At 42.1% G+C, this 26,758-nt stretch overlaps 2 protein-coding genes across 4 annotated transcripts; one reads left to right on the top strand and one right to left on the bottom strand.

Moving 5' to 3' along the window:
- Window positions 1–297: 297 nt before the first annotated feature.
- On the bottom strand, window positions 298–18,610 carry LOC107375761 (fibulin-7). Of its 2 annotated transcripts, none has more exons than XM_070541922.1 (8): window positions 18,489–18,610; window positions 14,717–14,879; window positions 12,969–13,145; window positions 6,021–6,146; window positions 5,807–5,944; window positions 3,084–3,221; window positions 2,588–2,726; window positions 298–1,125 (listed from the first exon to the last, which is right to left on the bottom strand). In XM_070541922.1, the coding sequence occupies exons 2-8, from the start codon at window positions 14,871–14,873 to the stop codon at window positions 753–755; spliced, it is 1,248 nt and encodes a 415-aa protein (XP_070398023.1). In that variant the 5' UTR covers window positions 14,874–14,879; window positions 18,489–18,610; the 3' UTR covers window positions 298–752. The 2 variants fall into 2 exon arrangements, with proteins under 2 accessions (XP_070398023.1, XP_015799982.3); XM_015944496.3 differs by lacking the exon at window positions 18,489–18,610 and adding an exon at window positions 15,822–16,087.
- On the top strand, window positions 17,047–26,756 carry LOC107375755 (zinc finger CCCH domain-containing protein 6). 2 transcript variants are annotated; one of them, XM_070541921.1, is made up of 12 exons: window positions 17,047–18,275; window positions 21,067–21,280; window positions 21,389–21,514; window positions 21,694–21,925; window positions 22,001–22,140; window positions 22,260–22,388; window positions 22,467–22,581; window positions 22,665–22,774; window positions 22,850–23,082; window positions 23,725–24,092; window positions 24,175–24,354; window positions 24,431–26,756. In XM_070541921.1, exons 1-12 carry the CDS (start codon window positions 18,190–18,192, stop codon window positions 25,903–25,905), a joined length of 3,408 nt encoding a protein of 1,135 aa, XP_070398022.1. In that variant the 5' UTR covers window positions 17,047–18,189; the 3' UTR covers window positions 25,906–26,756. The 2 variants fall into 2 exon arrangements, with proteins under 2 accessions (XP_070398022.1, XP_070398020.1); XM_070541919.1 differs by having other exon boundaries at window positions 17,048–18,275; window positions 24,172–24,354.
- Window positions 26,757–26,758: the final 2 nt, after the last annotated feature.

The raw sequence follows: 26,758 nt of genomic DNA on the forward strand, positions 1-26,758 counted from the left end.
TGAAAAAGAACAATATGTGCTAAAAAATATGTTTATAATCGCTTATTGTGCTGACAAGAGAGCAACTTAGTCTGAAATATCTATTATGGCAACGCTAGATAAAAATGTGAAAAGATTTGGATCAGTAACTGGTCAGTTTTGTCTCTTTACTTTCCTTAAATAAAGCATAATAAACACTCACAATCAAAAAGTGTGCAAATATAAATAGTATATATATATATATATATATATATATATATATATATATATATATATATATATATATATATATATATATATATATATATATGTATATATGTATATGTATATTTATAGATACTATTTATATGTAATTCATTAAGAGAGCTTTATTGTAAAGTGGCGCCAAAATAAAGGAATCCCTTACCGGTGCCTTAAATGAAACAAGTTTGTATAAAAAACAACACAAAAGCAAATATACAATATAAGATGATCAAAGATCGCTTTTTTTGCCTGAAAATTACAAACTAAAATCCAGCAACAATGTATCCAATAAATTAGAACCATGAGAGCGTTCCATTAAGTAGGAGTGTTCTACATCTGAGCTCTCATGGGGTTTATTTGTTTGAAGCTCAAATCCAATTAAGAGTTTTTAAAAGAAGCTTCATTGATTGACAGCAACTTTATTTATTTTGGGATAACTAAGCCTTTTGAACTGATGCAAAAACAAAGGGAGAGATGGATTAGTCCTGGTTTTAGGTCCCAACAACTCTTCGTCCCCACTATGCTTGCTCTCAGAAGTTGTAGGGTGAAACCAGAATGTTGACTCTTGCCACATGCTTGGCCTGAAAGGTGCGGTCGGTATACTCGGACATGTCAACGTCCACGCTGATCTCCTGAGGTCCGCTCAGCTGTTGCACCAGAATCAGCTCACCTGTCTGTCTGTCAGAACGCTGCATGACAAACATGCCTCGGGAGTTTCCGCTCGCTATGCCGAAGCGCAGGCTGTCTGGCCCCGTGCGACCCGGGGCCGTAGCTGTGGCCATGCGGAACAGGGTGGCAGGCGTCTGCAGGTTGGAGGGCAGAAACAGATAGTGGAAGGACACCGTCTTAGGAGCCAAGTGACAGGGGCGTCTGTTCCTGGGGCAGGGGTTCCTCTCACACTGACTGCAGGACAGATGAGTAACACATGTGAAGAAAGTATACTGTATTTATAAATTAAACTTATTAATTATATGCCTATTACCAATATTGGAACTTCAGGGTAATTTTACCGGACCTTCCTGGCATGCTCTTGCCTCCATTTCACAAGGCCGACCAGAAAGGGCCGCTTTCTGGGCCATTTCAGGTATAAATCGCGTCCCTGAACTAGGGCAGTAGAGTCGCTGGGTAGGACTTCTGGTTAACTCATCCTGATTGGTTGGAACTTATTAGGAAATTGTTATGGTCGGTAGTTGTACCAGAAAGTACCACGAGTAGGCAAGAATTCCTTTTCCAAGCTTTATTCAAAACTGCGTCGCATGTAGCAATATCAGGCATCCATCTTCACTCTCCCACACACCACTTCTTCTTTCCTACCTACTTTCTTCTCTCCTATACAGCCCCCTAGTGGTATACACAACACAAATGATACTGGCAGATGTCGCCAAACTGGCATTTGTAAATTTGAAAGAGTTGCTGCTGAAGCAAATTGGAAGGTAAAGACAACAAACAGCATTGATGCTGCATTAAAATTGCCGTTTCTAAACTCCAGACACAAAAAAAATGCTAAAGAAATCATCCTAGAACACCGATATCACAGCGCTTTGTCATTTCCTACAGAGTGGAATTTCTTCTGATCATTGAGCACTGCTTTCTGCATCACACAGCTGCTCTCCTGGCCCCCTGTGTGGATTTAATTATGGCGTACTTTAACAGAATAAAACTTTCTTACTGTTATTATTGTTCATAGATGCCTATTGATGCTTACCAGTGACATCACTCACTGTTGCGATACGCTGTGTTTAAAAAAACCTGAAACGGCCGATTTGGTAAGGAGACACAACGACTGAGAGAACTGAGCCATCGCGTCCACCCCAGGAATTTACCCAGAACTCCTACAGTTGAAATGCGGCCATTGTACACCAATATCCACGTAGAGCTTTAATTTAATTCATTTTTGAGAACATAAAACATGAAAAATAAGAGTACACTGGCTGAAACTAAAACACAGAAGTTTCAGGTTTTCCTTTTAGCCTTTTTCTCAGACATTTAACTGTTATTATTGCTGATATTGGAGCAGGACTTCTCTTTAGTGATGGTTCAGTAGCAGCAGACAGAACGTTGTGTCATGCTCTTTACTGAGTCAGGCTGCTGACGGCCACAAACATGCTTACGTGCGTTCACAAAGAGAATAATTTAGTCAGGTTGTTTTTCTGGGCATGCACTTTATTTTTTGTACCAGTAACGACTCATTGATATAACATCATGATTAGGATAATATTGAACCTAAACTTTATATCTGGAACACAAATGTTTAACTGTTGTTTCCTACTTATTTAAAGGTTTGTTTTTTCTGCCTCGTGACTCTGCATCAAAACTAGGTAGTGCTAATTTTTTTACTAATCAAATTTGTGGCGTTTCCACTTACAAGGGAGATGTCTTTACGTAGCTGATGTTGCCGTGGGAATGGGGACACTCCGGGTTGACACACTGAAAGCCTCCCCCCGTGTTGACACAAGATGTCCCTCGGCTACAGTTGTGCTTCTGGCTCAAACATTCATCCACATCTGGAAGACAAAACATTAGAGGCATGTAAGCAGGAGAGGAGAGGAACTTGATGGACTGACTCCCTGCTTCCTGTCTGACACCGTCTGGACCGAGGGCGCTGTGTTCTTTGTTTGTTTTTTTCTTTTCTTCTTCCAAGAGCGTCCTAAAGATCCCTTCTGCTTGGAAAGGTGAGGTCATATTTTCCAACTGGCAAACCTTAGAGGTGGCTATGAAAGTAACGAGGTTTGAGGCAAACACCTCTGCAGAAAACCAATTCTCTTCTCGTACCAAAACTCTGGAAATGGATACCCTGTAACATTTGCAGCCAAGGCCCTGTGAATAAGTCCTCTTGTCCTTCTAGAAATCCTTATGCTCACCTTCGCAGCTCCGCCCATCTGGAAGTAACTTGTAACCACTGGGGCAGGAGCAGTGGTACGAGCCTGGGACGTTAACACACTGGTGGACACACAGTTTCCCTCCTTGATCCAACCGGTACACTTCACATTCATTTACATCTGTTTAAAAAGCAAGAAAAAAATGCTTTTATGATGAAATGACAACAGGAGAGCATATAGTTGTTGCAAAACTTTCATATTAACTTCAGATTTTTCATAAAAATTGTATGAAGGGGACCTCAGTTCTGAGTTCATTGCTTTTCTCATTATTTATGATACCACTAGGGCAGGGGTGTCAAACTCAAACTCACACGGGGCCGAAATGAAACTCTGGGATGGAGTCGAGGGCCAAACTTAATATTTTTTGAAAAAGTGACGACAAATTGCACATTTTCTTTATCAACATATATGCAATTTTGAACCTTTAAATTTGGAAACAAACAGATTTCTGCATTAACACTGAATGTGGAATAACCAAATTACACACGAGCAAGTCAGTTTTAAATAAAAGGCATCAGTGGTGTTCATTACTTGTGGTATAATCAGCATTTTTTAAATCTATCCAGGATTTATGTTTTCTTGTTTATTCATTTTATTTATTTTTTATTCTCCTTTTTTCTCCTGTAATAAGTGTCATCGCTGCTGTGACGTCTAGCTTTCCCCACTGAGGAACAATAAAGGGATTTTCTATTCTATTCATCTATCTGCAGCCTTTCCACTTCCTGTTTACTGTAGGTTAAATCTCTTCTCACGGGCCAACAACAAAATAAAAATATAATTTTATCTTAAATGAAAATGCAACATCTCACCTGCTAACTTTCATGTTTTGGAGCAGAAAAAGAGCATAAAACCTACATATTTAAAGCTCAGTTTGCTCCACTGGTTTACTGTGATGCTCACCTGTTCCAGCCAGATACCTGCATCATGGGGTTGATCTGAGCTGAGGAGGAGACTCCTGTTGTTTTGTTCATCTTCATCATAATAATGACAACATTAGATGACAACAGGTGCTCACATAGGTTTGTGCTGATGAAAATGTCTGAGCAGCTTGACCACGTTGTTGTGTGTCGGGGAGGAAACAACCACAGAGCCGTGCTGGTTTGAGCGTGTCGCTGTTCGCTGGAGTTATATCAGCTCTGTCTGGACGTTAGTTGGAAAACTTTCTCTTTCAGTCGTGAACACATTACTGAGCGGCTAGAATCTCCGTTTCTGGGCTTCAACATCAGAAAATAGCTGAGTGAACTCGGCGCTGAGTGAGAGGAGTGTAGTTTGTCCGAGACAGCGGAGCTGCAGACACCAGCAGCAGGCGCTGGAAAAAAACACAAAAGAGGGGGCGCGTCGGCTCTGCGCTAACGCCGCAAAGCATCATGGGAGCTGAAGTCTTTGCTGTAAAATCGGCCAGCGGGCCAGTTTTAATATATTTTTGATATTTATCTTGCGGGCCACATAAAAATGCTCCGCGGGCCGCATCTGGCCCGCGGGCCTTGACTCTGACATATGTGCACTAGGGTGTGTTTTCACAAAATATGGGATCTTGTTTCACACCTATGCAGATGACCTGCAGATCCATGTATCAATACCATTGAATAGTGGCTCTCTTTCTCAAGATTTGTTAGACTGCCTTAAAGATGTGCAGGCATTGTTTGACTCGAACGCAACGAGAGGAAAACTGAGATCCTTGTCTTTGGGTCATCTACTGCCCTGCTTAACCAGACAAAGCAGCCTTGGAGATCTTTCCTCCTACGGTCACCACACAGTTAGGACCTTGGAGGTTGTTTTTGACTCAGGTCTCACCTTTGTGGATCAGATCAGTGCAGCCGTGAAGACTAGTTCATGGACTATGTTTCTTTTGATCTAGTTGCAACTTTTATTCATGTTATGACCTCTTTGTGGCTGGTCTACTGTAATGTGTTACACATTGCTTGCCACAATCTGCTTTAGGTTGCTTACAGAATGCCCAGAATGCAGCAGCTCACCTTCTGATGTAGACAAGCAAATATGACCATATTACTCCACATCTGTATGATCTTCACTGGCTTCCTGCTAAGTTCTGGATTGATTTTAAGATACTTCTGCTGGTTTTTAAATCCACGGGGTGGCTCCCTCATATCTGTGCACCCTTATTCAGCCCTATGTCCCGTCTAGAACAATGAGATCGGCTGATAGTGACAACTAAAGATGTGATGGTGCTAAAGCCTTCCCTGTGATGAACCTAACAGACAGCTGATACTGTGACCTCTTTAAAATATGTCTGAAAACACATTTGTATGCTTAGACATTTACCTGATAATCAACATGCCGCAGGCTTCTCTTGTTCTTTTAATCTTTTTTTCTGTAATATTTTATTGTTGTTTTAATTAGTTTGTAATTTGTTTTGATGTATTTTGACCTATCTGCCTGTGGTTTTGGTCTCTTGTGATGCTTTTGTCAGCTCTTTATTATTATTTTTAATGCTTTTACTTTTTCTGTGTGCAGCACTTTGGGGCAACGGCTGTTGTCAATTAAATGCGCTATATAAATAAATGTTGACTTGAATTTGCTGCAGTAAAGTCCCAGTAACATCTGCTGTTTGCCCCCTTCAGAGGTGTCATGAGCAGAGAACCGCGCTGCTGCAGGGAGCTGCTCCGCAGCTGACCTTATTTTCCTAAAAGCAGGGAGAATTTCCCCACTGGGATCAATGAAATCAACACGTAATCACAGCTCACCCTGACAGATGCTGTTGTCAGAGGTGCCACTCATGTGAAAGCCGGCGTCACAGCTGCAGTGTTGGGCTTGGTTGACTTGGGCGCAGCGAGGTCTCCGGCTAAACGCTGGGTCGTTCATAACACTCCACTCAGGCGGTGCTGTGAATAAAGCAAGAAAGCTGGATCACATAGAAGCATGAACAGAAATAGACCAGGCAGCTTGTGTGGCACTGACCTGTTTGGGTTTGGTCCTGGCAGTGAGAGCCGCTCCAGTTTTGTGGGCAAGTGCATTTATACTGGTTGATGCCTTCCACACAGGTACCTCCGTTTTGGCAGGGGTTACTTGCACATTCACTTACATCTGCAAAGGTAAAAGAAGATTGTTTTTACTGTTAAGAAAGTTTCAGTTTCTTGCATTCGTACCGCAATCCTTAACAGATGCAAGTTTCATCAGTCACATAAGAGCTGTTTCATCTTGAAAGACAGAAACCACACAAAAAACTCAGACTTTGATTGAACTGGCAGTTTTTTTGTTTACTATTTAACTTTTGCATCCATATGGTTTAGTGTAGTGTTCAAAGATATGTTAAATCTGTTTTGTAGTTCTGCCTGTAATAAAATGGGCCAATTTTCCTAAATTAAGGTTTCAAATGAACTAAAACATCAAATAAAAACATTTTAAGACCATCACTATAAAATCAGTTGAAATGCAACTTATTTATTCTTTTGTGCGCTTAAGGCATCAAGCTAAACGTAGATAGGTAAGAGATTTGCCTCTGCTCTGAGACCTAGGCTGATGCACAAATCGCAGCTGTTGCTCTTTGATCTTCATACAACTGACAAGCCGTTCCTTTAATTTTTTATTTGGCACTCCCACCAGGCTACATGAAAAGACCCACGCACACTTTTGGCTATTTTTAATCTAATTCTAAACTCTTTCAGCCTATTCCACTACTGCTTTTCAATCATGCCAAACTTTAGATCTCTCATGCGGTTCTGAAGCACAAAATCAGGGATACTAAGGAGAAAAGTCAAGGCCTCTAAAGTTGCTTTAAACTGCAGTATCAATAAACGTACGCACATGCTGGTCCTGAGTGTGCCACTGGGACTTTTTGAGAGAAGAGTGGAGCCTTATGTGGAAATCAATAGCATGCTTAGCATATTTCTGTGCTATCAGACCAAACTCTGGGTATAATAGCTGGACCAACCCCGTCCAGAGACTGCTTGTAAAGAACCAGAGAAACATGAGTAGTGGGAGATGGGTGTGTGTGTGTGTGTGTGTGTGTGTGTGTGTGTGTGTGTGTGTGTGTGTGTGTGTGTGTGTGTGTGTGTGTGTGATTATCTTACAGTAGCTGAATGGCTGTTAATGAGGACTAGAAACCTGCAGGGGAGGGAACTCCACAGTGGAATGCAGTACAGGTGTTTTTCTGTGTTCTGAGGCTTTTAATTCCAATTTAACAAAAGCTTCATTCAGTGAGTTGAGAGAAGAAGGAATTTTGAAGAAAGGGATTTTTACCACTTTTCCCCTCATTTGTGAATTTGTGGCGAGCTATTTGGTCCCTCAGGTTGTCACTGAGGAAGGCTACATGATGGTCACACATGAATAATGAAGTATTTGAGTGCGAAATCATTACACAAAATATCAAAGTTGAGCAGAGGTGCAAAACATTTTCAGAATGTTATTCAAAGATACCAGAGTTTAAAAAGACTTCTGTAGAAGTGAAAGTATCATTTGAAGATATTAGGGTAAAAATTAAATGGCACTGGTTTCAAAACTACTTAAAGGGACATTATGGAAGTTTGACAGCCAAAACATGTATAGAAATAATAAATTTCTTCTTCATACATTCTCCTGCAATGCCCTGGTCCTGTAGAATGAGCCCTGGCATTTTTACTGTGATTGCCTGTTTTTCTGTAAAATCACAGAAAAAGAGAGCTGCTCGGGTCGAGCAGGCTGCTTCATGCGCGTTCACGCTCAGGCATAGCCCGTAGCATTTGCTATCAGTAGCTTTAGCAGCAGAGAGTGAGGCAGTGCCAACTCAGCGACTTTGTCGCTGTTCCTAACGCCTAGTGATGAACCTAGCTACATTTCTGAGGACCCTTAGCTACTTTCTTCTAGATATTTCCTGCAAATTAGCAACAAAATAGCCATTTTCGCTCCGAACCGTTCTTTGAATGTTGTTTCAGCTTTCATCAAGGATATAAAAGTTACAGATACAGAAGATGTCACTGTAGCTTTAGCTCACCTAGTAAGACGCCGGACTCTCGTGCAGGAGATCTGGATTCGATTCTGAATGTGAACATAATTTATTTGGAGTTTATTTTTTACTTTAATGATATTTTTTTTTTTTACAGTAAGATGCCCAAATTTTCATTTGAGACTCGCCGAACGGCATTGAAGTCACGGATAAAAATGTGGGTTCAACTTTCATTTTGGAACAATTTTTCAAGCAAAGGAAGGGAATGATCTGAGCATGCAGGAGGACTGACCTATCTTAAACCTTTGTCAGCTGTGCTGAAGAAAAAGGTACAGAACCAAATTATTTAATTAATTAGCTGCGTGTTCTCCTGTCCTCTGTCCTCCCCCCACACACACACACACACACACGGGACTGTCTCAGCTGTTATTTTTGTTAAGGAGTGTGCACGTACAGCATGCACGCCTCGTGCACGAGCCTACTGTTGAAGCTGCCGTTACGCTTTTGGCCTGAGGGGGCAATCACGAGCATAACAATTCAATACTCCGTAAAGTCCCTTTAAAGTACAAAAGTGAATGTAATGTAAGTCAAATATATACTGTTAAGGACAAAAGCAGACACCACATCTATCACACCTGCCCAAAATTATTTTCACTAAAGTTTAATATTGACATTTGGGATACACCAGGCTACATGTTTAGGCCACACAGGGGCAGCCCAGGCATTTTTGGGGCCCGAACCAGGTTTACCTTTGGGGACCCCAATACTACAAGTCAACACCAGATGATTCACATGCATGATTAACATACCAACAATCATTGGGATATTTTGGGATTTGGTGTCATGATACCTGTGTTATTATGGCTATTGATTTTGATTGATTGATTGAGTTTATTGTTCTAAACATTTGGGACAGATGTGTAAAATGTTGCCTGGCAAGCCATCCTGTATATGAGAATATATCATCTGGCCTCGGTCCTTTTACAGCTCTCAGTTGTGGAGCGGGATCTACAGTTGTCTTTCAAACTGTCTCCGCATGTTATTGGATGACAAACAGTCACCGATATGGATGGCAGTCCGTCATACTCTGTCAAAGAAGATGCAAATACATCCTTTTTCTAAATAAACTACATCTGCTCTTGAGTCAAAGAAAAGGCTAGGTCAAAATAGCTCAAAGTTGATTCCAAAACCGCTTTAAATGAGCCATCGCCATCTTTGTATGAGTAACATCCCACTCACCAGCAGAGTACTGTGATTGGTCCACCAAACCAATAGAGAGCTGTGACTGGACCGCTACAGTACAGAGCCATGGCCATCTTGGTTTCGCTCGGTTGCAGTAACATCCCACTCACCAGGCCAACGCCTACTGAACACTGGAAGTAAAAGTGGCGTGGAACGGCAGCGGAAAGGTTTACTTGCGACAATCAAAGCACTCAAATGCACACCGGGAGAATCTCAGCAGCGAAGCCGCTTCTCTGCCGTGCTCCTCGCTCAACTTGCGAGATCACTAAATCCTGTGAAACTTCCGCTAATCTCCTTGCGAGATCACACGATCCCTCGAGACTTCAAATGTTACGGTTTGTTTGTGCAATCTGCCATTAAACCAAAAAGAAGTAAATCACGTTTTATATCGCTGTTTGATGTCATATATGATGTTGTTCCTCTCATCACCAGGAATAAACATGCAATCACTACTAAATAAAACCAAATCACGCTGTGTGACACAAATGACACTATAGAAAATACCTTATACATAGTTTTTTCATGTGTAATATTATTTATTTTATATTATTTAAAGTTATGTAAACTTTTCCTGACACTGTCTTGTTACACTTGGTAACCCTCTGGTGGTGTGGGGACCCCCAGGCAGTCACTTTGCCTTGGGCCAGCTCTGCAGCTGGATAAATGCTAATTAAAACTCAAATGTTCATTTAAATTAAATTCAAGTTTATTTTTAAATATCACTACAAGAGTCGTCTCAAGGCACTTCACACAGTAAACAATGCAGTTCAACACATTTTAGTGCAGCACAAAATGCATTAAAGGACAAAATATAGATGGTACAAAGCAATAATAGGGTTAAAGAATCATAGATAGACATTTTCATCCAACTGCAATCAAATTCACTTCATCCGAATGACGAAAATTATCTGGAAATGTTTTTTGTCTTTGTGGGTTTTTTTAGCCAATGAGTTGAAATTCAATAAATGGATCAAGGCAATTTTTAACACATAATGATTAGAAAGGTCAGATTATAGCATGACAATGTGAGGAGTAGAAGTAAAAAGTTGGCTAACAGATACAGGGAGTGCAGAATTATTAGGCAAGTTGTATTTATGAGGAATAATTTTATTATTGAGAAACAACCATGTTCTCAATGAACCCAAAAACTCATTAATATCAAAGCTGAATGTTTTTGGAAGTAGTTTTTAGTTTGTTTGTAGTTGTAGCTATTTTAGGGGGATTTCTGTGTGTGCAGGTGGCTATTAACTCTGCATAATTATTAGGCAACTTAACAAAAAACAAATATATACCCATTTCAATTATTTATTTTTACCAGTGAAACCAATATAACATCTCCACATTCCCAAATATACATTTCTGACATTCAAAAACAATTCAAAAACAAATCAGCGACCAATATAGCCACCTTTCTTTGCAAGGACACTCAAAAGCCTGCCATCCATGGATTCTGTCAGTGTTTTGATCTGTTCACCATCAACGTTGCGTGCAGCAGCAACCACAGCCTCCCAGACACTGTTCAGAGAGGTGTACTGTTTTCCCTCCTTGTGAATCTCACATTTGATGATGGACCACAGGTTCTCAATGGGGTTCAGATCAGGTGAACAAGGAGGCCATGTCATTAGTTTTCCTTCGCTGTGGAGTACTTTGACGTGATGGAGCATTGTCCTGCATGAAAATCATGTTTTTCTTGAAGGATGCAGACTTCTTCCTGTACCACTGCTTGAAGAAGGTGTCTTCCAGAAACTGGCAGTAGGACTGGGAGTTGAGCTTGACTCCATCCTCAACCCGAAAAGGCCCCACTAGCTCATCTTTGATGATACCAGCCCAAACCAGTACTCCACCTCCACCTTGCTGGCGTCTGAGTCGGACTGGAGCTCTCTGCCCTTTACCAATCCAGCCACAGGCCCATCCATCTGGCCCATCAAGACTCACTCTCATTTCATCAGTCCATAAAACCTTAGAAAAACCAGTCTTGAGACATTTCTTGGCCCAGTCTTGACGTTTCAGCTTGTGTGTCTTGTTCAGTGGTGGTCGTCTTTCAGCCTTTCTTACCTTGGCCATGTCTCTGAGTATTGCACACCTTGTGCTTTTGGGCACTCCAGTGATGTTGCAGCTCTGAAATATGGCCAAACTGGTGGCAAGTGGCATCTTGGCAGCTGCACGCTTGACTTTTCTCAGTTCATGGGCAGTTATTTTGCGCCTTGGTTTGCCCACACGCTTCTTGCGACCCTGTTGACTATTTTGAATGAAACACTTGATTGTTCGATGATCACGCTTCAGAAGCTTTGCAATTTTAAGACTGCTGCATCCTTCTGCAAGATATCTCTCCATTTTTGACTTTTCTGAGCCTGTCAAGTCCTTCTTTTGACCCATTTTACCAAAGGAAAGGAAGTTGCCTAATAATTATGCACACCTGATATAGGGTGTTGATGTCATTAGACCACACCCCTTCTCATTACAGAGATGCACATCACCTAATATGCTTAATTGGTAGTAGGCTTTCCAGCCTGTACAGCTTGGAGTAAGACAACACGCATGAAGAGGATGATGTGGACAAAATACTCATTTGCCTAATAATTCTGCACTCCCTGTATGGTGCTGTGCAAAAGTTTTAGGCAGGTATGAAAAAAATGCTGTAAACAAGGAATGTCGTTGTCGTCGTCGTCTTCCTCCGCTTATCCGGGTCCGGGTCGCGGGGGCAACATCCCTTCAAGGGATCTCCAGACCGTCCTCTCCCCGGCCTTCTCCACCAGTTCCTCCGGCAGGACCCCAAGGCGTCCCGGACCAGATTGGAGATGTAACCTCTCCAAAGTGTCCTGGGTCGACCCGGGGGCCTCCTGCCGGCAGGACATGCCCGAAACACCTCCCTGGGGAGGCGTCCAGGAGGCATCCTGACCAGATGCCCAAACCACCTCAACTAACTCCTTTCGATCCGGAGGAGCAGCGGTTCTACTCCGAGTCCCTCCCGAATGTCCGAGCTCCTCACCCTAGCTCTAAGAATGAGCCCGGCCACCCTATGGAGGAAACTCATTTCGGCCGCTTGTATCCGCAATCTCGTTCTTTCGGTCATTACCCAAAGCTCATGACCATAGGTGAGGATTGGTCGTAGATCGACCGGTAAATCGAGAGCCTGGCTTTCTGGCTCAGCTCCCTCTTTACCACGACAGATCGGCTCAGCGTCCGCATCACTGCAGACGCCGAACCAATCCGCCTGTCGATCAAGGAATCCCTTTTGCAATATAAATAATGATTTGTTTATTTTTTCTAATCAACTGACAAAATGCAAAGTGAGTGACCCCAAACAAACACCCAAAGTCCTTCAGAACAATCTTCAGTATCAGAAGAAGCCCTGGAGGTGATGGTCTACCCCCCACAGAGCCATGAACATCATGGAGCGTGTCTGGGATTACATGAAGAGAGAGAAGGATTTGGGGAAGCCTACATCCTCAGAAGATCAGTGGTCAGTTCTCCACGGCATTTGGAAAAACCTACTGATGCTATTTCGAAGGCAAATGTGGTCACAAAACATTGATTTGATTTAGATTTACTTTTATTCATTCACTGCTTTTGTTGATTGATGAAAAACAAATGAAAAAACACTAATTTCTGAAAGCTACTTTTAATTACTCCAGCGAAGTACAGATTACCCACAATTACCTCTGTAAGGTAACTATGTATTTGTATTTCGTTACTTGACTCCATTACTGAGGAATACTGATGAAATGAAACACTCTGCCCACCTTTACAAGCTGCACCGACACCAGTCCAGGTGCCATTATCCCTGCAAACTCGCGTGGGAGAGCCGACAAGCTGGTACCCCTGGGAGCAAGTGAAGTGGACCTCGTGTCCAACAAAATACTTTGAGCCAAACTTTGTTCCATGAGCAGGAGCTTCCAGGGAGGGGCAGGTGGTGGGAGCTGTGGGAGAGAGAAGATGAGAGCATGAGAGGAACGCTGGTCACATAAGCCTCCCAAAGTCCTTTGGTATTCCCTGCCTGGAGGCACACGTGTCACTGGGAAGTACAGAGGCTTCATGGGAAACGGGGGTTCAAACGCCTCATTTACAGTCAACTAGTCCCTGATATGGGTCAACTACACTAAATTATTTTGTTTGTTATGTTCCAAAAAGTTTAATTCTGTTCAAAATGACATTTTAGCCGTTGATGAGATTTTTGTTATTCATCTGACTTGCAATGAAATTGTCTTTTGTGTAAATTTCAGTAAATCTAAACTGCTGATTGGCAATTTGAACTTAATCTGACCTCAGTTGTGTACAGTTTATGTTTCTAGGACAAGAACTGCTAAATAATCCCCTTCTGCCTTTCTGAGCTTATCGTTAACGTGTGTATGGGTCAGCCAACGCAGGTCAGAATTAATTTAATGTAAAGAAAATCTCTGATAAATATAAATCTTTAATATGAAGATTGTTTATTTTTATGTTTGTGTGCATTGCAAATAGTTTAAAAAGTACATAATTATTTTTTTATTTGGTCAAAAAAGATGGAAAAATAAAAGACCTATAAATTAAAAAACTGTTCAATTTGCTTAAGGATTACTGAATTAGTCTTTTTTAAAGATCTGAAGAAGCTTTTCGACAGTTTTTTATTCATAATTTCAGCTCTGCTAAGCTTGTATTGTGGTATAACCTTAACTGTTTTCTGTCCAGAATGATATTAACCATAGAGTTTTATGGTGAATGAGTCCATCTCAAACTAATTCATCTCAGTGTCTGCTGCCAAGTAACACATCATTCCATTTCCCTCATCAAGTACCCAGAAAAAGACTAACTATTGGATGACTCTGCACAATAACACGGGAAAAGCTGCATCTGCATGGCTACTTGGTAGTCACCGGTCAGAACTTGTTGGAAAAATAAGCCTGAAAAAAGGGAGTTTTCCTGAAAATTGAAATTTAACAGATGCTCTGGAAATGTGCTAAAAAAGCACCACCAGATAGATCTACTTTTAATAGCATGCTGCACAAATGAGCCTTTGGTTTTCTGTGAAATAAATGGACAAAATACTCAAATGCATCATGCGTTGAACAAAACTCTTCCAACGACATCTATAAAGATTGGTTAAACGTGACATTTTAACGTTGCAACATCCATCCATAACAAATGTAATTACAAGGTTTTTTTTATGCAGAAAGTAGAAAAGCAAAGGCTGCATTCCATTTGGATGTTCTGCTCATGCACTCACACGTGCATGATTGATTGGCTGTTTGTCCCTGTGTGTCCCTGTGATGGACTGGTGACATGTCCAGGGTGTCCCCCATCTCTCATCTGACGACAGCACCCCTCGACTCTACTAAAGAAAATGGGTGCATGGCTGAGTTCTGTAGCTTTTACAGAACCTGCATGCACAGCTGCATAAATGGAATGCAGCCCTTAATACATCCGGGCTTTTGCTATCTTCTTGCAAGTCCAAACACCTTGTTTTTATGCATTTACTTTGAATGTATTGGGGTAGAATTTGTATTTAACTCACCAGCTGACTGGTCGGCTTGAGGTAACTTGGAGGCAGAGCTCTGAAGTGATGCCAGCTTCGACTTCATGATCCTGAGACCCTCTGTAAAGCGGATCTCTTGGCCTTTCAGGAACTTCTCCATCTGACGCAGCAGCCCAACCACCTGGTGCTTATCCATGCATGTCTGTTAAGAAAGCATGAGCGCTCTGAGCAGAAGGTCGGGCACTTTCAAGAAAGAAAAAAGTCCTGGATTTAGAAGTTACCTCGGTTTAATGTGGGTGAAAAAAAGTAAACCATAAATTGTGCAGCTGTGGAGAATGATGTCACTCAAAGAAAATCCATGTTATTGGTGGGCACACCGTTGTTATGGTTACAAAGACTTTTCACCAAAAATAAAAGTCCCACTATGGCGTTAAAAAGTTCACAATGTGACACTTTCTCAACATCGATTTCTCCTCACCTCTTCTCACACTTACCACCACAACTCCAGTGGCAGACACAGCTGGACTAAAGCTGCGTGGCAGATGTCAGTGAAACCTTAGTCCAAAACGCTGTTCTGTATATTTTGCATGGCTGCGGGACAATTCTGAAGGAACACACTCAAAATAGCACAGGTCCCACAGGCTGTCACTTTGGGGAAAACGTTTGTCCTTTGTCATGAGTTCCTTGCAGAAAAAGTGTTTAATCCTTTGTTAAAGGATTTATTAATCACATGCTCATTGGAGCATATTCTCTCAGCTGCATACCTTAAATTCCTCCTCTGGCCTGTGGAGGGCTTTGTTCGATTACATTTAGTTTCAGTACATTAGAAGTTGCAGCAGGGCTGGATTTATTTTTTACCTGCCTCCAGGCTAAGAGGAAATGCCACCAGGTGACATGACATGAGAGGATTCACATCCAGATGCAACTTTTTTCTTTGCTTTTCTTGTTTACATTCCAGTAGGACACAGTAGTGTAATTATACAGTGGACATAAAAATGATACTTTGCATAAACAGATGCAAGGTGGAGCCGAGTTCATTAAAACAGGACAATAAATAATTGAAGGATTTAAAATATTAACCTGTAGCTACTGAAGCCACATTCTGACTTTAACATTTGAGGTTTAAACTTTAAAATGCGCCTACCTGAACAGTGGCATGACCGCTTTGAATAGCTGCCAAACACAGCAAAATCAAACACCTGCGTCGAAAAGACAGATCCATGTCTGAAAGTCTATTAAAGATGAACTCCTCAAATATCTAACAGGTTCCTCTGATGTGACAATTTAACAGAATAAAAGGTGTCAGGAAAGAGGCTCGATGTTCATCAGGTAGCAGAGTCAGGGATGCGCTCCAGCCTCTGCTGCTCTCTCTGGAAAGTTGAACCTCTGAGCTCTGCTGGCTACCTAGATTCCTGCAGCAGGAATCCCTCCCACCGTCATTCTCAGAGCTATTTCTACCCACCCGATGCTGCTGTGTTTTCAAGAAAAAAATAATGGGGGAAAAAAAATCGGATTAAAGTAAACTATAGCTGTTAAGCTTTGAATTTCGTATTCGTTTTTTTTTAAATATAGAACCACATTGTGGCCTTCATTTGAATAAAAAATTCGTTAATTTATTTCGATTAAGTAAACCTATTAAAGTCATTAATGCAATCTTAAATTTCTAGTATGAAATCTTTGGTTGACACGCAATCGATTTCGTGTATGGCAGGCCGTTGTAGCACATAATCAAAGCACACTTGTAGCACATAATCAAAGCACACTTGTCTGAAACTGATTTCAGTCAAGATTAGATTTTAGTACTAAATCGGAACATAGCCTACATCTAAAATTAAAATGTCAACGGTTAAAAACAGACTAACTAAAACGTTTAAAGACTCCACATCTGATAAATTAGAGAAAAATAAGTCTAAAATGTCAAAATATTATTTAAAACTTCAAGTGATTCAGTTTCATAATTTGTTATGTGAATAAATAAATAAATACATAGATAAATAAATTAATTAATTAATTAAAGATGTGTGCTCTGTCCACAATAAATAAAAAAATAATTCCGATATAGCTATTTTTGTATGTCATAATTATTCTCTGTTTTACAGCTCCAAACCTCCAAACAGGCTTTCTTTCAATCTAGAATGCATATTGTGAAAAATGTAGAAGATTATTAGAAGAAACTTGCATTTAATACATAGAGGTGTTCATACCACGCTTTCATAAAACATATTACAATATTATTTTTCTAGGTCCTGGTTTATTTGTAATTAAAATGTAGACTAAATAATAAGCAAACCAAACCATTAATAAACAAACTAATCCGAAATAATAATAATAATTAAGTCAAACCAAACCTAAAAAAATGTGCATTTGACTAAACAATAAAAACCTCGAGTAAATAATATACACGACAATTACAAGACTCCAATATTAGAGTTAAACTAACTAACTAACTAACTTACTAGACAAAGCTTTAATATATAAATAAAGCACACTAAACAAGGCACAAACCAGACTTAAAAGTAAGCTAATAATAAATAAACAACAATAAATACATACATACGATCTTTACACCATTAAATAAATACACCCAAACTACTTCAAATAAAGATAAAACAAGACTATTAATAAATGAAGTTAACTAAATATCCCACATCAGAAATAAATTAACGCAACATTACACGGTATGGAACTTCAACATATTTTTTTAACAAATTTGCTTGACACACACGTCTGGTTTTATTTGCGAGGTCATAGCGACATCTGCTGCACAACCGTATATTTTGGTCAGCACGCTCCAGCGATGCGCGTGCTCGTAGATTCGACCAGCAACATGATGCAGCTAAGAAAGCGTAGAAGATAATAAACGATATTTAGCTGCTGTTGGGTTAAAAACACAAAAATGGTTGTTAATGTAGCACAACACACAAGCAGGAAGCATTAAACTCTGAAAATTAGCAGATTTTTTTTCACTTCGTCCGTTACAGCTACTAGAACAGACTGACGTCGCTTTGAGCCAATCAAACAACAGCTTTTACTGCACGTGAGACGTTCGACCAATAGCTGAGTGGGTTTGTCTTTCCCAGGTTAGATAGATCTAGCGTACACTATAAATAAGAGAGCCGAACAGAGTCGAGGAATGTGCAGCAGCATAACTCAGAAGCCATTTTGTGACGATGTCCCCGTTGAGAAATCGCATGAAGATGCTGAAACCAACGAACATGGTTACATTTCTGTCTGTTCCTCCCTCCGTCTCCTCTGTTTTCACCATGGCAGCTGTCAACCGACGGGACAATAGCAAAGCGGGGTGTCGAGCTGTGCTCACGGGGTGGTTAAAACGCCACTGATATGAAAGAGGAGAGTGTTTACTGTCTCTGTCGAGACATGTAACAACCGTGAGTCTTTTCCAGTCTGAAATCTTCCAGCATCTCTCATAAAAAACAACGTCTCCTTGAGTGACTCGTGTGAATTCACTCCTGGTTTTTCCGGGAGGAGAAAAGAGGCAGATCCGTCTTCCAATGGCTTCTGTGAGCCTAGTTTCCAGTCCCCCAGCCCCTGTTTTTGACAAAAACATGACAGACTCTGAGCTTGCGGGGGACGAAAGGTCGAGTACCGTTCTTGTGCAATTCTTAATACGCTCATTTGTGCGTTTCAGTGCCGTGGGTCTACATGCTTGTGTGATGTGTGTTTTTTATTTCTTTTTTAGCTATGAATTTGCAGACATTTCCAAAGCTCGTTCCCCCTTTTTTTGGCATGCTTTTTCTTTGTGCTGGTGTAGTTTTGTGTTCAGAGCGAACGAGATTTGACATCACCGTACCGATGAGATCCAGTCATTTTCTCCAGGCAAAGCAGCAGCAGACCCCCATCGTTTTGTTGTAGAACTGGAATGCGTTTTCTGGCGGAGACCATGCAAACGACCGTGATGTCACCGTCACGCCCATCCTGTTGACGGGCGCCCCCTACCGGGTGTTTGGCGGTTCTGCTCACGCTGTTCATACAAGGTTGCGATTAATTTATTCAAGGTCTAGGCCTGTGTCATTGGGATTTATTTATTTATATTGTCTGTTAAAATAACCTGGCAGATTATTTCTGCAGATTTGACCAAGATAATTGGTGAAAAAGTCTAGATTGCATATTTATTCCGCCTCTGGAAAAAATGACTCATCTTTTACACAAAATGTGTTTTTGATTTCTAACTTAACTGCTGAGTTCAGTTAGTAATTACGAGATAAAGCTATACCCATAACTCTTTAGAACATGGGGTCAAATACTTGCAGCTACGATCAACTCTGAACTTTAATTTTTGCAGCAGAATGACTGAAAATACAAATAATTTGGGCTTCCAGTGTGAGCTAATTTATTTATTAATCTCATAATTGTTATACATTTGAATTTTCTTCCTATTCATTATCAGAATTTGTTTTTAAAATAACATGAGGTGTTACTAAAATGCATTTAAAGTACACAGATGCACAGATTTTAGATTTTGATGACCGATGCTGATTTCCAGCTTTTGTTCGGTGCTGACCTGCTGATATTAATTTAGTTTGATTTTGATTTGTCTAAATTAACTACAATTAACAAATTAGATTAAATTGAATAGGATTGATTTGGAAATAAAAAACATAATCCTCTTTGGAAGATTCGCCCCCTCTCTCTACACATGTATAGTTGTTGTTGTTGTTAGCCTCAAGGGCAATGTGCCGATTATCACTTGTAAGTCGCTTTGGGCGAAAGCGTCTGCTAAATACATAAACATAAACAAACATAAACATGTACAAACGAGAGAGGAAGCAAGAATTAAGGTTTTGCTTTTTAAAAATTTCTACCAAAGAGTCAAGTAGATTCTGTTGCTTTAGGAGTTATAAAAATTGTTTTTTAGAAGTTGTAACTTTATTCTAGTCTTGGAACCATGGCTTAAATTGGCAAATCTAATGTTTTGGGTGCATCTGCTGAAAAAGGTCACATCCCGTACGGTAGTAGTTTTGAACATGCAGGGATCACTCTAATTAACCGGGGTTAGAAAAACCTTCCCATTTAGTGTTGTCACCTTTTTATTAAGCAGCCTACATGCTCTAAAAATATTTTCTCTGAAATACTTGAAACTATTTAAAATCGATTCCCTGTCTGAAAATGTTTGACCGAATTTCACCTAAAATAATTTTTCTGCATGGAATATTTTTCTTTAAAATATTCAGATTCCAGCCAAACCTGTTAAATTAAAACTTCCGTTAGAAAAAAAATAGAGAGTTAGGGATGCAAAAATATCGGCATTAATATCGGTATTGGCAGGTGTTAGTCATTGTTTATAATATTGGTATCGGTCCGATAAATAAAACTGGGCCGATATTAACAACTGATATTTTTTCCATCTTGTTTCCATTTGTTTGTCGGTTTCAGAGGGTGTGCGTGTGGGGGGTTGATGTGTGTTTGTTTAGTCATGTGACAGTGATTTTAATCATCTCAGAAGCATAAATGTGGTGTGTGTACATAATAATGTAAATTCAGCTTTAACAATTTTCATTTTATACAAAATCTGCTGATTTTAGAAGCATTAATGTCAATTTATTGGTATCGGCTATCGGCCATAACAGTGATATTAATATCGGTGCCGGCCCAAAATCTTCATAGCAGTGCATCACTAAAGAGAATGTAAAGTTTTAATCAACACACCCAGTAGAAACAATATTTTTAATATATATACTAAAGCAGAAATTCAGTTTTTTTCTCAGAGGGCACCATCTAAAGGTGGAAAAATGTTTTGCACCTTAAGCCCCTTTTCCCTGCTTCCATGATTACGGCTGGAAACAACGCTTCTGATTCGTGAACGTGCACCTCGAGCTAGCCAACAGAGTTTAAACACGTTTAACAATGATTTGTCCATAAGAAAGGTCGCCAACTCTGCATTAGTCTCAAACGCTCGTGCACGCTCTGTGATTGACATCTGTGCATAAGCGGATCTCTAACTCTTATGGCTAATGCTAAGCGGTGCTCAATTGACATTGCATGGGGACCGGGGGGGGGGGGGGGGGGGGGGGGGGGGGCAAAATGACGAAATATTGCCTACATGATACCACAGTCCAGAGTCAGAGTATCACTCGTACGGATTTCTAAGAACTCGTACGTAATTCTTGAGAGGGGAAAACCTCAGATTTTAAAGCTTGACAAGAACATCTGACGTTTTCATCAACCTGAGGATTAATTCATCTGACAATACGATAGTTAAAATAAAGGGGAAACCCCTTTTGTACGCCTGGAGCAACTTTAGATGTTCTCTGATCATTAAAATAAGATGAACTCGGAGTTTGCGCTGTTTGTTTCTTGCAATGAGGTCTGATGACAGCGAGGATGAGTTTCCTCTGTGGCTGAATGTCCTTTTTTTCCCCAACTTGTAGGGAGGACGGTGAACTGGAAGATGGAGAAATCGATGACGAGGGGATTCAAGTTGAAGAGGAGAACAAAGAGGCTACTGAAGTAAAAGAAGACACCGAAAAAGAAAAGGAAAAAGGTAAAGAGAAAGAAGAAAAGGTGCGCAGACACTCAAGGAAGAGATACAAAAAGACCAAAGAGAAGAAAAGGTCGAAGCGACGGAGACGGGACAGACCGAGAGTAGGTTTGCTTTCTACCAGAGCAATTTACAGACGGAGGTTAAAGGTTGGGAAAAGAGATCATACAAAGGAATCCTGAGGGGTTGTGTTTGGTTTTGTTCCCTTGCAGCATCATTCCCCCTCCAGCAGCAGCTCCAGCTCTGACAGCTACGACTCTGATTACGACCAACCAGAACGGCCCAAAAGCAGGAAGAGTCAGGGTTACAGTCGTGACTGCGATGTCCCACACCCTCAGGTGTGTTTACCTTCGTCTTCGGTTTATTTGTCTTATCCTTCTTCGTCTTTGTTTCATCAAATTCTTCAGCCTTGACTTCTTTGTCTTCTTCATTTTTTCTTCTCCTCCTGATTATTATTAGTGTTATTATTAGTATTGTTGTGTTCTGGTACATTTTGTGTCTCTGCTTTGAATAACAGCACTCAAAGAAAATCCACGGCAGCTTGAAGAAGGCGTCTCCGCAAAAGAGCATCGATTTTGACAAATACAGCGATGACTACAGCGACAAGTACGACTATGACGAAGAGGAGGACGATTATGAAGATGACATGGACTATCAGCCGTCAAAAGATTCAGCGAGTCAGGGAAGGGGACGGCATGCTAAAGAGCAGATGAGTCGAGGAAGCATGAGGGGGATGAAGCACCAACAGTGTATGATTGTTCTCCGTAGAATCCCAGATTGTTGTGCGGGCTTCTCTGAGTGGCGCTGATGATTTTATTTTACAGTTGGACCAAGAGGACGGGGTCGAGGCGGCGGACCGGGGAGAGGACGTGGTGGGATGCTCAACAAGAACAAGAAGTTTAAGGGCAAACCCTGGGGGGGGCGTGGGAGGGGCCGAGGAGGAGACCAGGGAGGGGAAGACATGGTGAGTATGACCCTGAAAAGTTCTTTTATTTATTTATTTGTTCATCTTCCAGGTTTTCCAGTTTTACCCAACCCATCACACACAGAGCGATTGATCCAGATTGTTTTTATTTACCTCAGGATGGAAAACTGTCCTCTGGCTTTCAGAAGAAACGGCCCATCATGAGCAAGGAGTTCATCAATCAGCACACGGTCGAACACAACGGTCGATACATCTGCAAGTATTTCCTGGAGGGCCGCTGCATCAAGGTAGGGCCCCAAAAATGTTCTGGAGCTTCTCCTTTTCCAAGCAGCAGTACAGTGACCGTATTTATTTTATTTTTGCAGGGGGAACAGTGTAAATTTGAGCATGAGCTCGTGGTGCCTGATAAGAAAAAGGAACTTTGTAAATTTTACCTTCAAGGATACTGCAGCAAAGGGGATCACTGCATCTACATGCACAATATCCTTCCCCGGGTGTTCTTCGGCTCATTGCACAGACAGCTTGGCTTTTAGTCGGCCTGCTTCCTTAACCTGCCTTTGCACATGAGTACCCCTGCAAGTTTTTTCACACCGGAGCCAACTGTTACCAAGGAGACAACTGCAAATTCTCCCATGATGCTCTGAATGACGTGACCAAAGAGCTGCTTGAAAAGGTACGCCAAAACGACGCCGGGTTTTTTATCTTTTAGCACTTACTGATACCGGTTTTTTGCTTCTTCTGTTGACAGATCATCAGCACTGAAGAGGAGAACGCCCGTGAGGATGAGTTGGAGCTGGAAGATCTGAGAAAGCAGGGCATCGCCCCGCTCCCGAAGCCTCCTCCTGGGGTGGGGTTGCTGCCCACGCCTGGACAGAGCAGTCCCACCGATGGAGCATCAGGCCAGTCCGGCAAGAAGATCCCCTCTCTGTTTGAAATCAAAGTCACACCAACTGTAGATCTGCAACAAAAAATTGCTCTGAGGTAATCAGAGTCATCTCTAATCAAAGCTGTCCAATCCAGTTGTATTTCTAAAGCACATTTGAATGGCAGCTGACCAAAGCGCTGTACGGGTAAAACATGAGAACACAATGCAATAAAACAGTGGAATGCATTTCAGAATAAAAGCATAGCGAAAACTAAAGATTAGAGAGTCAACGGCCCAAAGCTCGATGGAAATAGAGATTTCACAGCAGTTCTGAACCGGGCTGGAGAAGATGCCAGCCCTTCGAGGAGGGGAATCTTCTTTTTAAGTTTTGAGGCGGTAAACGAGAAAGCCCGCCCCCTTCTGGATTTGTAGTGCACGTTGGGGGCGCACAAGAACAGCAGACCTCAGTGATCGAGCGGACACATACAGGAGGAAGAGCAGATCTGAAACTAAAGAAGGGGCTAAATCATGAAGGCCATTGAAATCAGCCCTAGAACCTTGAATTGCACCTGATTGGTTACGGGCAGCCAGTGTCGGTTGGGTTGGACTGGCGTGACATAACTACGTCTGAAGGGAGGATTTGTTAGCATCAAACAGGATAGAATTAGCATAATGTATTCTAGAAGTAATGAAGGCATGAATGACGTGTGCAGGCGAGCTGTTTGAAGGAAAATCTCACGATAATCTTTCTTTTTCAGTGGCTCCAACTTCTCCCAGAATCCAGGTGATGACACCAATCAGTTTAGTGGAAGCACAGAGGAGATGCAGAGTGGAGCTCCTCAGATTCCTCCTCCTGATTCCCCCGTCCTCACGGGTCACCCCACTGGACCAACAATGTCACAGAGTCCCCCGGGACAGCACGCTCCCCACGGATTCCCAATGCAGCCACTGGCTCCTCCTGGTCAACCCCCGACCTTCCATGGACCTAGTGTCAACCAGCAGATGAACATGCAGAGACCCCCGTTCCCTCCGGAGCTTCAGATGCTGCAAAACCTGTTTCCCATCCAGTCACCTGGACAGAACCCAGCTGAGGTTTTTAGCAACTTTGTACAAAATCAGCAAGGAGGTGGGTGTTGTCCTACGACCAGGAATGAGATTTATTACTCTCAGCATCTTGTTGTCAGTTGTGTTTCTTTCCTTTGCAGCAGAACCGAGTACGGCCTTCATGCAGAACCTCCAGCAGAAGATGGGTGCAGAGTCACAGTTACAGTCTTTGCCTGCAGAGGTGCAGAAAGCCATCTTTCTACATCTGACGCAGCAGCAGCAACAAGAATCACAGGGGAACGATCCTCATGGAGCAGATGGTCAGGAGGACAATAAAAACAGAGGTAAGGGTTCGTCTCCAGGGAACTGGTTGGTAGAATTTATCGAAATACAAAAAGAATCCTCTATCCTTTTTTCCAGATGAAACTACAAACTGGTACTCCAGCGATGAGGAGGATGGGAGTTCTGGCGTCTCCTCGATCCTCAAGTCTCTGAAGCAGCATAGTGAGCTGCATCAGAGTCAGTCAAAGCCTCCTCAGGCGACGCCCGGAGCTCCGGCGCTGAGCGACCCTCGGCTCGGGAAGGAACGAGCTCCGCCGAGTGACCCACGAGTAAAGACTGAGCCTAGACAGAGACTTCCAGACTCGGATGCAGATCCGCGGCTCTTCAAAGACCCCAGGAAAGGGAGACTTGCAGAATCTGGTGCCTGTCACCAGCAGAGCCACCCTGGTCCACTAAAGACTCCAGCGGGAGAGGAGGAGGAGGAGGAGGGAGAGAGGAAACTGAGGGACAGAGCTATACTTATCCCGATGGATGCCATTCCCGGGACGGCGCTGCGGGATCCTCGTTGTCAGCTGAAGCAGTTCAGTCACATTCGGGTGGACATCCTGCTCCAGCGGCCCGCCTTTGCTCAGACTGTGGTGTGGGCGCCCGAGGATCTCATTCCTTCCCTTGTTCCCAAACAGGAGCACTCCATCAACCTGCCTCTCCCTCCTTTAATCGCCGATGCTCAGATGAACCGAAGCAACCAGCCCGACCACCTGCCGGTTTCCAGTCCGCCTCCGTCTGACCCCAGACTGACTGCTGTACGTTTAAAAGAACGTCTCAGTCGTCTTCCCTCCGGATCCCAGGAGTCTCGACCTTCCAAGGACAGACCTGTAGATCCACGCCAGCAAAAGTCTCTTGACCCGAGACTGAAGCGTACAGGAAGTCTGGACTCCAAGCTGCTGGGTCAGAAAGAGCCTTCACCAGGGGGAGGACCGGTGGATCCCAGACTGCAGAAATCCAGAGCCACCTCCTCTCCTCAAGCTTCCCAAGGCAATCCAGAACCCGAGAAACTGCCTCCCTACGCACCCAGGCTGGCCTCCTCTGACGGGGGGCTGGAAAGCCCCACTGCAATCCTCGGGGGCATCAGTCTGTATGATCCTCGCTTCCAGAGCGAGCCGGCGGAACCTCCCAAAACGTTTGGAATCCTCAAACCACCCCCCAAAACAGAGAACACCCCTCCACCTTCTCTCTCACCACCCAAGCAAAGCGCTTCCTTCGAAGAAGTCAAAAGCACAGACGTTAGCTCTCATCAGACTCCCATTTCTCCTACAATCCCCCCCGTCTCACCTGTCAACCCCCCCGCAGTTCACAACCTTCCTATCCCGGTGCTGGCCGGGCTAATCCGACCTCAGTACACAGACCCCCGGCCGGCTAAACAAGGAGCTCAGGGTTCTACCGGAGCACAGGAAGAGGCAGAGGAAAACAGGGAGCCGGAAGAGGAGATGGAGGAGGAGGTGATGGAGGAGGAGGTGATGCAGGAAGGACCAAAAGAAGAAGAGGAAGACGACAGGACGCTTAAAGACGTGTTCAAGACTTTTGATCCCACTGCTTCGCCTTTCTGTCAGTAACCAGTCATAAAGGCTGAAGTGGCTTGTTAATAACGTTCATTCATTTTTATTCATAAATCTATTTATTTCTGTAAATATTCAGGTTATCACAGCACTCATTTGTCAGTCTGGAGATCAGGCTGATCAGAAAAACACACCTGACACTAAAGCAGGACGGTTCCGTGTGTGTTTACGCTAAGGAAACCTATTGTGTCATTTTTCATGTTTTTTTTTACATCTTTTATAAGCAGATATTCATTCACGCTACATGCAGATGGTGTTTCATCTATTCTGTTTTTGTATAATAAGAGTTAAATGTTTTCTTGAGGGATTTTTTGATGACTGACATGAATCCAAGTTTACAGTTAAATGTTTGACGAGATCAGGTCAGATATGCAACACAGGATCTTTTTATCAGCTGGTTTAAACAAAAACAAAAAGTAGCAGGTAAACACTTTTATTACTTTGTGGTTCAGAACACTAATATGTTTTTGAGTGTATTGTACAGAGATTGATGATCTTGAAGGCTTTAGAGGTAAATATGGAACAGATGTGAACCTTTTATGCTTGCTTTCGTTGTCATTGTTGGCTGGATCTAGCCACACGTTCATGAAGACTAACAGTTTTACCGTGTGCAACTTCAGTTTTTATAAGCTTCTTTTTGGTTTTTTAATCTTTTCATATTTCACATTATTAATGTGTGTTTTATATATTATGTGTAAACTGTGTTTTAGTGATGCTCTCTCTCTCTCTCATTCCAGTGGTGGTCCAGATGTTGGCCATATTTGTACAATACTAAAAGGCATCTCAACAACATGTGTCATTTAGGTCATTTTTATCATACATTTCTGGAATAAAGAGCTGAAAAAACACC

The sequence above is a fragment of the Nothobranchius furzeri genome, chromosome 12 (genome assembly GCF_043380555.1).
Source record: "Nothobranchius furzeri strain GRZ-AD chromosome 12, NfurGRZ-RIMD1, whole genome shotgun sequence".
NCBI classification, from domain to species: domain Eukaryota; kingdom Metazoa; phylum Chordata; class Actinopteri; order Cyprinodontiformes; family Nothobranchiidae; genus Nothobranchius; species Nothobranchius furzeri.

Excerpts from the sequence above, each read along its gene's own strand:
- LOC107375761 (XM_015944496.3), bottom strand. The coding sequence starts at position 15,899 with ATGGATCTGTCTTTTCGACGCAGGTGTTTGATTTTGCTGTGTTTGGCA. Across the intron at positions 14,880-15,821 it reads GCGGTCATGCCACTGTTCAG|ACATGCATGGATAAGCACCA; the intron begins GTAGGCGCATTT and ends CTTTCTTAACAG. Across the intron at positions 13,146-14,716 it reads TCAAGCCGACCAGTCAGCTG|CTCCCACCACCTGCCCCTCC; the intron begins GTGAGTTAAATA and ends TCTCTCCCACAG.
- LOC107375755 (XM_070541919.1), top strand. The coding sequence starts at position 18,190 with ATGGCTTCTGTGAGCCTAGTTTCCAGTCCCCCAGCCCCTGTTTTTGAC. Across the intron at positions 18,276-21,066 it reads GAGCTTGCGGGGGACGAAAG|GGAGGACGGTGAACTGGAAG; the intron begins GTCGAGTACCGT and ends CCCAACTTGTAG. Across the intron at positions 22,582-22,664 it reads TCACTGCATCTACATGCACA|ATGAGTACCCCTGCAAGTTT; the intron begins ATATCCTTCCCC and ends CTGCCTTTGCAC.